The sequence below is a fragment of the Brassica oleracea genome, chromosome C7 (genome assembly GCF_000695525.1).
Source record: "Brassica oleracea var. oleracea cultivar TO1000 chromosome C7, BOL, whole genome shotgun sequence".
Taxonomy (NCBI): domain Eukaryota; kingdom Viridiplantae; phylum Streptophyta; class Magnoliopsida; order Brassicales; family Brassicaceae; genus Brassica; species Brassica oleracea.
Genome location: NC_027754.1, coordinates 31,605,995 through 31,617,442, shown reverse-complemented (window position 1 = coordinate 31,617,442; position 11,448 = coordinate 31,605,995). Strand labels below are relative to the sequence as shown.

The 11,448-nt window shown below is 37.5% G+C and overlaps 1 protein-coding gene and 1 non-coding gene across 3 annotated transcripts in view; both read right to left on the bottom strand.

The window, feature by feature from the left end:
• Positions 1 to 1,319: 1,319 nt before the first annotated feature.
• Positions 1,320 to 11,448, bottom strand: part of LOC106301423 (D-aminoacyl-tRNA deacylase) — a 16,585-nt gene continuing 6,456 nt past the window's right edge. The window contains exons 1-9 of one of the 2 annotated variants that reach the window (XM_013737814.1): positions 3,080 to 3,322; positions 2,810 to 2,990; positions 2,585 to 2,727; positions 2,440 to 2,503; positions 2,292 to 2,344; positions 2,102 to 2,157; positions 1,938 to 2,012; positions 1,680 to 1,853; positions 1,320 to 1,594 (exon numbers count right to left, since the gene is read on the bottom strand). In XM_013737814.1, the coding sequence (XP_013593268.1) occupies positions 1,507 to 1,594; positions 1,680 to 1,853; positions 1,938 to 2,012; positions 2,102 to 2,157; positions 2,292 to 2,344; positions 2,440 to 2,503; positions 2,585 to 2,727; positions 2,810 to 2,990; positions 3,080 to 3,298 (1,053 nt within the window). In that variant the 5' untranslated portion in view covers positions 3,299 to 3,322 and the 3' untranslated portion in view covers positions 1,320 to 1,506. Of the gene's footprint in view, positions 1,595 to 1,679; positions 1,854 to 1,937; positions 2,013 to 2,101; positions 2,158 to 2,291; positions 2,345 to 2,439; positions 2,504 to 2,584; positions 2,728 to 2,809; positions 2,991 to 3,079; positions 3,323 to 11,448 lie in introns of those variants that run through there. The other variant, XM_013737815.1, reaches the window with a different exon arrangement.
• TRNAV-UAC lies at positions 3,457 to 3,529 on the bottom strand. The gene has a single exon. It is a non-coding gene; the product is annotated as a tRNA-Val (tRNA).

The window sequence follows — 11,448 nt, the reverse complement described above, 5'->3', positions numbered from 1 at the left end:
CATGAATTTCAATGAATCAGTTTCAAGGCTGATTGGTATTTAGCATAAACCATGTGTAAATAATTTATCTAGTATCTGAATTTATCAAACCTCAAAAACATATAATCAGATCAATCAATTTAATCGAACTTAGCATACAATCTTAAACCTCAAGACATTAGATTTTATAATGAATCTATCAACCTAGCATACAGGTTCTCAATTCTCAAAGACATCTAAATCAGATCAATATAACCTTTCATACAGATTATTTAGGGTTTTTATTTAAAACATATCAGATTACAAAACTATCAACCCTAGCAGATGATATTAAACCTCAAGAATCATGCAATCAGATCATTCAGATTTTAAACAAGTAAACCTCAATCAATATATCAACCTATCGGATTATATAAGCAAATCAAACTAGCAACCTATCATATTCAATCAATGTTTTAACAGGCTGGTCGGTTTAAACAATTTTAAATCAGATGAACAATTAACCAAGCATGATGAGAAAATAAATCTATCAATTTAACGGTCAAACAATTCTAGCAACATAGCATCAGATTCAATCAGATTTAAAACCTCAATGATCAAAACCGAAAACAGTTTTGATTTCAAAATATTCCATTATGGTTTTGATATGTGATTTGATAATTATAGTATAATTAATTCTGATATTTATATTATTTAGGATTTATAGATATAGGGTTATGGCTTATCGGATTTTAACTTGTAAAAACCGATTTGGGGTTCTAATCATGTATGAACATGATTTAGGGTTTGGGGTATTTAACTTTTAGAGCTTCGATTTACTCAATTAGGATTTTTGATCTATTACCCTATGGTTTTGATTCATAAAGATTAGGATTTTAGGGTTTCATTCTTTATCAATCAATCCATGTTTATGTGTTCTTAGGTTTTGAATTACCTTTTAACCTTAGATGATTGTTGAATCGGACCACCAAAGGAGTTGAGCCGCGAGCTGGAATGGATCGAGTCACTTCTATCGGGTCGCAGACGTCCTTTGTTGCTTGATCGGGAACGCCTTGATCGTCGGACGCGAGTTGTCTGATGCTGTCGCGAACGAGGAAGAGGTCGTGTGCTAGAGCTGCTCTCGGGTCGCGAACGTCTGAGCTAGGTTCAGGAACGCCTTGGGCTGAAGCTGATCGGAGACGGCTGATCGGGGACGCGACCTGGAACAAATGCGAGAACAAGAGACGCGATCGGAATTTAGGGTTCGTCGGATCACCGGCTGAGGTTAGAGTTTTAGGGTTTTTCGATTTGAGTATTAGCTTAGGGATTTAGAGTTTCGTGCTGATAACGTGTTATAAAAGTAATGGAAAAATCTCTCTTTATTCTTAACGTAAAAGTTCCTTATATTGGAGATTATACCGTCATAGATAAATAGAAAGATTACAAATCATAATTTCTTGGTTATGAGCCATCCACAATCCGGTTCATAACAAGATTCTAAATAAATAAACCAAAACTCAAACCATATGTCTTTATGGGTCTCACAGTTCAAGTGAAATCGTTTGGCTTCCCAACATTGATGTTCTGTTCTGCCAAGAACTCTGTAATGGCTTTCTTTTGCCATCCTTTGAAGCTCCTGTAACAGAGAAAACTATTTACTTGTAATCCAAGCCCAGGGATCAAGGCAACAATATCTAGAGGAGAATGATTCTAGAGTTTACTTGTGATCAAGATGAGCCACGATCTCGCCTCCTGGGAATGATGCTATAGTAGCTTCAAATGCTGCTTGGATTGATTGTCTCCAAGTCCCACCAATGTGTTTCTCTCCAGGTTTGGGTTCCTCCATTGGCAATGAGTATCCAGAAAGCAAATGGCCTACCCAAACATCATCTTTCCTGATGAGCGCAACAAAACAAAAAAAATCAGCTAGAGAGAGACAGTTTTAATGTTAATACTCAAGAGAGTTCTTGACAACTTACAAAACTACATCCATGTGGCGAGGAGCATAATGTCCACCTCCAATCCCTAGAAGCACTTTCCTCTTCCCCGTTTCACTGCCACAAAAATTGTGATTCACATTAGTTTATATAATTCTACTTTATTCTTTATGTGATGTAACGATTAAGCTACCATGGATATATACCTGTTCCAGTCCCCCACAGCTTCACCACCTCCAAGCCCAAGTCCTTCCCACATTAACTGAATACACATAACACCAATGCTTATAATAAATGAAAGCAAGGTTCAGAATAATGACAAGCAACTTCATAACGAAAAAACAAGGACATTGTTTCTACCCCTGAAACCATAGTAACAAACTTTTATTCACTTACAAGAGCCATGACTTGAGCCGCGTCTTGTCTCTTCCAGTATTCCTCTGTACTACCTACATATACACAATAACCAATGATTAAATCAGAGCCTAGAACTTTCCAAACACTCACGAGCTAAGCATACAATGAACAAAAGAAAGAAACTCACCATTCTCCAAAAACATGGTCGGCTTACTAGTTATTGGTCCATGATGAGTACCTTCCAATGTTATCTACACACCCACACACAGAAAAAGCAATCTCCTTCACACTTCAATCTCCACAGAAAAAAGCAAACAAACAAGAAACAAAACCTCAAACTCAGGAACTAAGCTATGAGCTTCAGCCATTTTCTTCAAAAGTCGAAGCCATGGACCAATTCTAGGGCTCGTCAACGCCGCCCACCCTGGCTTCCCTCCTTGCGGCGGCGATTCTCCTTCCTTCAGGTGAAGCACTCCTACACTCAAATCAACAAAAGCATCATCCTTTACACAAAAAGGAGAAGAACCCAGATGGAAAGTTTTGATCTTTAAGCATACCAATGGGGTGAACAGTCAGAGCAGGACGGTTCGAGACGGCGGTGTGACGGCTGAGGAAGATGACTTCGTCAACAGCTTCGCCGGTCGCTTCTTCCCACCGTGAATCCAGATCGTCTTCTTTCACTATCGATCCGTCGTGTTGGATCACTCTCGTTTGCTTGTTAACGAAACTCTTCATGTCCTGAAGTAAGAATCCGACAAGAAGTTAGTTAGTTAGTTCAGACGAGAGAAAAAGCTAAAACGGCGGCCGAGAAGGATTAGTGACGTTACCGGCGGCAAGATGGGTCCGGCGGTCCATCCCGGCATGGCGAGAAGCGCGGCCGCGGGATTGATCGATGCTGGGTCGGATGTGGTGGCTACGATCAGTGTCACCATCTCTCTCTTTGTTACTGTAACGCGACAAGTGGCGTTTAGAAGCGATTTGATACGAGTTGCGTTTGTTTTGAAACTGAAGCGTATAATGTTTTGGCCTCTTATTTTCAGAATCATATTTCTAGATTTATTTTTAACATTTGGAAACTACTACTAAAAAGTTTATTTTCTGTTTGGCGAACAAGCAAGTTATTAAATTTTTTTATAAGGCGAGAATCAATCACGTGTTTTCTTTTCTTAATAGCATTACAAATGTGACTGAATGCAAAAATTAATGGTGCTGCCCTTGATCGAACCGGAGACCTTTTGCGTGTAAGGCAGACGTGATAACCACTACACCACAGCAGCAGATGTCTAGTTGATCTCCGATTTTATAAATAATTTTGGTCTTTGTAAAATGAGAAACGAGAGAGAGTGGTGAATGCAAGACGTGTCTTTCAGGTCCACAGGTATCGTCATCAAGCCTCTACTTTTGGTTTCATGTATTTTATATTGCTATTTGGCTTGAACGCTGTCTTCTCTGTTTGCTTTGGGTTACAATGTGTGTGGAAGACAACAAATATGAGGTTTTGGAGAAAGCTGAAAAAGATTCAGAAGCAATGAGAGTGCAACAATTTTCCCGGTTAGTGAGAGAGTTTCAAGGGAATGACTTTTGGAAGTTGTGGGAAGTTATTCCCCGAGTAGTCTGTGAGATATACAACTCATTCATCTTTAATTTGTAACCATTTTGTTTAACCATGGGAACTGATAGATGTGTGTATTTTGGCTTAACTTACAGGTGCAGCAATATGTTGGAGCTGCAACTTTCTGTAAGTTATGTTTTCCCGGAACACTATCTACTCTCGATTAGTTCAGTATCGTTTTAGAGTCTGCAGATCAATATCTTCGGAGGTGTTTAATTAAGCTATCTTGGTGACTTGGTTTATGTTTTTATCTATTAAAATATCATTATTATTAGTTTTTCTAAGCTATTGTTGGTTATTGTTTGTTTACTTGCACACAACTTGTAGATTTGACCGGAGAGCTGAACTCATTCAAATTACCCTAAGAAGTGAATTACTCTCTTAGATAAGAGGTTCAGTTATAGTACTTAGGGATCGAATCCACAGAGAGCTAGAGAACCTAATAAGTCTAATCAGATATGTTAAGCTATGTTGATTTAATGATTTAAATGTAAAGTTGCAAGTTTGTGAGCAAAGTAATTGCTCGATTGATTGATTGGAGTTTTGGTACCTAGATGAAAATAGCTAGACTTACGGTTTTTATTCAGGTAATCAGGATTATAATCCTACATATGCCTAACAAGTTGTATGCATGATATTATAGAGCTCAACACTTATAAACAAACCATTAGGCTCTCGCTTTCAAGGTTTGTCTAATGACCTTATATTAGTGTCGATCGATGATTCTATAGGAATATCGATCGATATACTTGTTGAACCATCGACCGATTATTCGAATGGAATATCGATCGACGCTTTTGGTCAAGCGTTAATGCGCAGGTTGAATGTGCTCACTAAGATTTCTAGATCAGCTCTCGCCTTACTTTAGCAATCTTAGCTCAGTTAGGATGGATTCAGGGTGAGATGCAAACTATCGCTTATATCTACAACTCTTAGGGCAAGTTCAAGGTAGCTAATCTAGAAGCAGGCATTAATGACAATCATAAAGATGAATATCACAACTTAGCAATCTATAGTTGGGGCTAATCCCTCATAACCTATTTAAACCCTAAAATCTAACAAGAGAACTACTCAGACATTGTCAAGCAATTCATAACAACAATAAGGTATAAAAACTGCATAGATAAATAGATAGATATCAATGGAGTTCCAATCACAAATATCTTTGGATCTTCTCTCCAATCTAATAAAAATCCTAGAAAACCTTTTGCTGAGAAAATAGTAAAATAAGAAAGCACACTTTGCCTTTAACATATTGGCAAATCTTATATAATTAGGTTAAGAGTAATCTTGTAAATTGGTGAAGACTTGGGCTCTAAGTCGTCTGAAGCCAAACGAGCTTTCTGCGCGCTTCGCCGTCGATCAATGTCACAGGATGTGCATCGATTGATTATTGTCTTTGAGTGTCGACCGATGGTCAGCTTGATGGTAAGCTCGGATGCTTTCTCCAAACATCTTCAAAATGCGCCAAAATCATCACTTTCTCCCAAATCACTCTTGATCCTATAGATATACTAAATAGACTCTATAATATAACAACCAGTTATAAAAACACCTATAAACCATGGCTAAAGGTGGGTAAAATCCATGGCCTATCAACTCCCCCAGACTTACCATTTTGCTTGTCCTCAAGCAAAACATACAGGCAGTCTCTCTGAAAGAAGTTTGAAAACAGCAGAGACTTACACAATTTTAAACTTACTACTTTTACCTCTGCAATGTTGCAAGCCACATCAGATCAATACCAACTTTAGAGGCACTTCATGTACTAGACCTCAGCTTAGCAACCAAACCTTCCAGCCCGCAGCTTAGCTGATTCCGCCTGACATACCCCTCTACTGACTTCATTTATGCATATAAATGTGTAGGCTAAATCTTGGGAGTATCGATCAAGGGACACATGGACTCTTACTATAGCAGGTATCTGAGTAAACATGTAGTCTTATTCTAGTTTCCTTTCTCCCTATATCTCTCTTCTCTGAATCTCTATAGTTGCAATTTCAATGAATGTTGATGCTGATACAGTCCATCTTGTTCATCTCATTGACTTTTCTACTTTTGTAGCTTTTATTTGACAAAGTGTAGCGAATACCGGGGTCACATGAGACACTCCTACCCCTTGTTTCCACAATGTGTGATCATTCCCTTCGGACTTAGAATAATGGGGTCACAAGAGACACTCATACCCCTCTGCCTCTTCTAGGAAACTCTTCTAGGAAATCATTTCAATCTTTTTTTTTATCTTAAGATGCTGAAGAAAGGAGAGAAGAAACCAAAAATTTACAGACTTGTACCTTTCAGACCTGAAAGATGAATCCGATCCGATGTATACCAAGCCCCAAAACAAGCAGGTTGAATTGATTAAGGTTGGAAGTCAGCTTCGGTTCCTTCAAACTTTCTCAGCTAGTGTGGATGTTATTGGCAGGTGATCCACTTTGCGTTTCCATTCAGTACACCCTGCAGTCAATAACCTCAAAGAATGGTGCTAGAGAGTGGTTAGATAGTAAGTAAAATTGAAAAAGTTCATCATCCCCTTCTTGACTCGATAAAAACTTTTTGAAAACTTTTTAGAATAAGAGTCATGAATAAACTAATATCAGTAAACCTCCCCTAGACTTAAACTACATTGTCCCCAGTATAAATTCAGCCGGAGTTATGGTGATAACTAAAACATAAGGACTCAGTTTAACAAGTAAGAACGATATACCAGACCGGAATTGATGTCGATCGATGTCAAGTTGTTGTCATCGGTCGCGGCAGGTGATGTTCTGTCGATCGATGTCGGCAATGTTTTGTCGGTCGATTCTCATGGCAAACGTCTACTTGGATCTTCATTTTTTTTTTTAAACTGCAAAAAATTGAAATAACATAAGTACTAAATTAATAAAGAGAAAATTCGCTATTATGCCTCACTTTGACATGACATTGTGGAATCAGTACCAGTGGAAAGGAAATTTGTGTGATTAGTCCCATTATTGCATTTGGTACACACATACCGCCTTTTCTCCTTCATTGTTGATTGACTTCGATGGGAAAGCGTTGGCTTCTTTGATTTTTTTTTTTAGCACCCTGAGTTGGCTTCTTTGATGTTGGGCTATTCTGGAAAAGTCATTTTCTTACCCTGGGGGATGGAGTGGTTGGTGCTGTAATATTTGCCGAGTATTTTGGTTTCTTTCTTGATGACGTCCTCCACGTTATATTGGTTCGCTTCTGTCTTATTGGAGTTCTGGCTGCTTGATTACGACCACGTTTCTTTGTTGATGTATTATGTGAAGATTGATTACCTTCCGGTGTCGCTGGAGGTGGATTGCTCGTACTCATTGTTTCGTTCTTCTTTTTAAATAGTTTACGCTTGAACCGCTTGGCTTTTTCAATTGCAGATAAGTATCTCTTCATCTTCGGTCTACCACGCTGTTTGCCAATTTTGGGTGGCAGACACACTTGAGTAAGTACATCGACTGGTGGGATCAAATCTTCATCTGTAGGGTTAATAGGTTCTGTGTACGCTTCAACCAAGTAGCCCTTTATGTAAGCAGGATCCACTAGGATAGCTTCAACAATTTTCTGAGATTTAGCCACTTTAATTGCGTGCTCACAGGGTATCTTATCGAGATCATATTGCTTACAAGTACAACTCCTCTGCAAAAAAGGAAGTCTTTGAATCAAAACTGAGACAAATGAGAACATGTAGAAGTGAAAGTCTATTTTTTTCATACCTTTTCTAGATCAACCAAATAGAGCAGATCTCCACGAGTAACATAGCTACGGTTTGAATCAATATGTTCAACAGTTAATATACCAATGTTGGCGTGTCTCATATGCAGTGTGAGTTCAGCTGCTTCTGTGAGGTTTGTTTTCATTGAGGCAGCTTGCTCTCGCCTTTCTGCAAACCATCTTGAAAGCATCTTTCTAATAGAATCCACAAAATATGCAATAGGAAACGCTCTTTCTTCCTTAAGCACGCCATTAATGCATTCGCAGAAATTGCTTGTCATGATATCATATATGTCTCCTGGAAAATGTGAACGAGCCCACATTCTAATATCTGTAGTTTCTAAATAGTGATGTAGTTTGCTGTCTTGACGTCGAATGACTTCAAAAATTTCGTCAAATTCCACCTGTGGATATACTTGTGCAGCCTTTTTCGCCAAATCTACTATTGGCTTTTTGAAACCTGTCATGTTTTGTCCAAGGTGATATAAGCGTATGCCCCTATCAGCTAAAGGGAAAACATTCGTAAGAGCCTTGGCTATTGCTGGGCATCGATCAGAGATGAAAGCCATATTTTTACCATCACCTACCACACCACGCAGCTGAGTAAAAAATCATTCCCATGCAGCTGCATCCTCTACATTTATAATCCCAAAAGCTATAGGATATATACCCCTATTTCCATCCTGACATGCAGCCACTAACATAACACCTCTGAACTTACCACTTAGATGTGCTCCATCTATAACAATAACCCTCCTCATGAACGGAAAGTCTTTGATACATGCGCCAAAAGCAATGAATAAATACTTAAACCTTTTCTCAGCATCAAGTTCAAGCTCTGCTATTGTACCTGGATTTGCCTGTTTTATTTTGTGTAGATACAAAGGCAAGTCCTGATAGCCACTAGCATGAGTGTCTCTAACCATCTCTCGTGCATATGCTAATGCACGATGAGCCTTTGTATAACCAATGTCAAGTTGATAAACAGCCCTTATACAGTCCATTATATGTTCGGGCCAGATTCCTTTAAGATCACTGCCACCACTAAATCCCTCAACATACATCTTGCCAATACATTTTGCATTTGCATGTCGGTGGTGAGAATACCTAATGACTGCAGAGCATGTATGAAGATCAGTATATTTACGAATGAGGAATTCTGGAGATGATTTCAACATAGTTGTAGTACGTATCCCCTAGGAACATCCAGCAACGAAGCACTTTGCGTAAAATACATGCTTCCAAGTGATGAAATCAAACCTTTCGATGACTGAAAGCTTGCGTAATTTCATTATTAGTTCCTTCTTGCCACTGAATATGTCCCCAGACTTAATGGTTTCACTCTTCCGCAGCTGTGATGGCCTCATAGTCTCAAGTGATGGCTTCATAGTCTCCTGTGATGGCTTCATAGTATCATGTGATGGCTTCATAGTCTCGTACTGAACATTTCCAAAAACTACCAAAATCTGCAGCATCATTCTCTCTGACAACACGCTCTTGATTTTTGTTCACATCGTGACGACCTTTGTTTGCAGTCAATGAGACATAAATACACATTATGTCTTTCTTGAACAATGTGATAAAGCTTGCAAGTTGTCTGTCGTTACTCAAGAAAATCGGAGGAGTGTTGCTAGGCATTTGCTCCAATATACGTTTAGGCAACATATAAGCAAACTCGACCGCTTCCATCTCACTAATCTTGTAATCTTCACAAACCCTGCGGAGAAAATCCTCATATTTCATATCATCTTCAACAAAAAAGCATTCCCCTTCTTACTTGGATCAAGAACGAACTCCCAACCAACATCATCCATCTTCCAATGTCCAAAAAAGTAATTAAGTGCAACATTATCTGCATAATAAAACTTGTGTCAGTAGATCTGAAGACACATTGCAAAAAAAAATTAATTAGAAAGACAACAAGGTATAGTGAATCGTAGCGGCAAGAGAACATCATTATTAAGGCAACCACAAAAAAGACTTCGCTTTTGTTCATAGATCTTTTAACAATGGACTGTTTATCATATCTGGTGTCTCAGATCTGGATTCGAAGTTTCTGTCAATCAAATCGCATATAATTTGTTTGCATTCCTCCAATAAATTAACTTAATTTATCAAATATAAACGGAGATCTGAAAGCAGAGAAAGTAGTGTTGAGGCTTGAATGTATGAACAACTATATATCTAATATGGGAGAGAGCCGGTTAAAGGTTGAAAGTAAATTGTTATCTTTTATTTCTTCTAGTTGGAAAAAGGTTAAATGATAATTTAAAAAAATGGTGAATCTTTTTAACAATTTTCCTTTGGAATGGTACCATTCTCCCTTTTATTTTAGAAAGTAGGGTATTTCAACAAACCATCCTTGTTTTTTTTTCCATTATATAATATATGGAAAATTAGTATATGTAACTAATATTCATATTCATTATACACAAAGCAAATAAATGGAAGATAGCTGAAACCTCGTCTGAATAGTTATATTTTCCAATGTTTACATAATATACACTAAAAAATATTTGAATAATTCGATAAAAAGTTTAAATAAGATTGTGATGGCATAAATATAGTACACATGCATGAATGTAAAAATACGCAAATGTTGCATTGCAGCGGACATTTTCTTAATTTTTACTATAACATTCTCATATCCCAAACTTTAGGCCTCTTCTCATATTAGATTATGTAGTTATTTACTTATTTTCATAATTGACATATTAAATTTTTGAAATCCACAAGAATCAAAGCGTCTATAATTTCTCTTCCGTACATTACGTTAAACGTGATTCATTTCCCAGCTGTAAACCAATGCCACATTCGGCTATATAATTTATCTTTCCGTACATTGATTAATATCTAACACAAATAAGAAGCCTATAACGGGCCTGTCAGTAAGGTGTATCCATAAAAGCTTAAATACCCCATACCAAGTGTTTGGGTATAATTTGTTGGTTTGTTGTTACTTCTCTCCATGTAAATTTAATTTCATAAACAAATTTTACCAAATATAAGTGTGTTTCAAAAAAAAAAAAAACAAATTTTACCAAAATCTGATTTCACGTATCCGATTATACAACTCATTTCTTTTCTCCCATTAAGAAGATCTACAATACTCTTATCACTTTCAAAAATGATCTTAATAGAACCGTTACCTTAACAATGCTGCATTGCAATGACAAGGATGTAGAATTTGCTTTTAGTTGCCTACCAAAATTTAACTTCTTTTGCTTGATCCATTCCAAAGTATGCTCATCTATCATTTCTAATGAAAATCTGTCTTAAGTGTGATTGGAGAAACTTCAAGTGCTATAAAGGAGAGACATGACCTTGTGAATTTTTTTTATAAAAACCTACAGAGCTTTTGATAGCGAGATTGTGTGCGATAAAGTGTTGTTTTTGTGCTTGTGGTGTTCAAGCGTATAGGTGCGCTGGAGTTGACGTACATGTTAGAGTGCTTTGGTGTCATTGTTGGATGTGTCAGTTTTGACATATGTGTTCTGTATGTGTGCGACAATGTTCCAAAGATTCTAGAGAACTGAATTAGGCTCAAGGGGAGTTTCATGAAGAGTTTATGCTATAGAATAGATCAGTGATTCAAGATGATCGTGCTAATTTACGTGTTTGCATATTGGTTGTATTTACATTTTTTTATTATGTGAATTCAACTTCTGGACGTGGCTTTGGAGAGTAAGAAAAACTGACACTTCATTAAAAATTTGTCTTTTTCTTTTCTACACTTTATTCTTGACTCACATGCATTTTTCAATTGGTATCATAGTGGGCCTGCCCGAAAATGTTCAGTAAGGTGTATCCATAAAGGCTTAAATAGCCCATACCAAGTGTTTGGCTATAGTTTGTTGGTTTGTTGTTGCT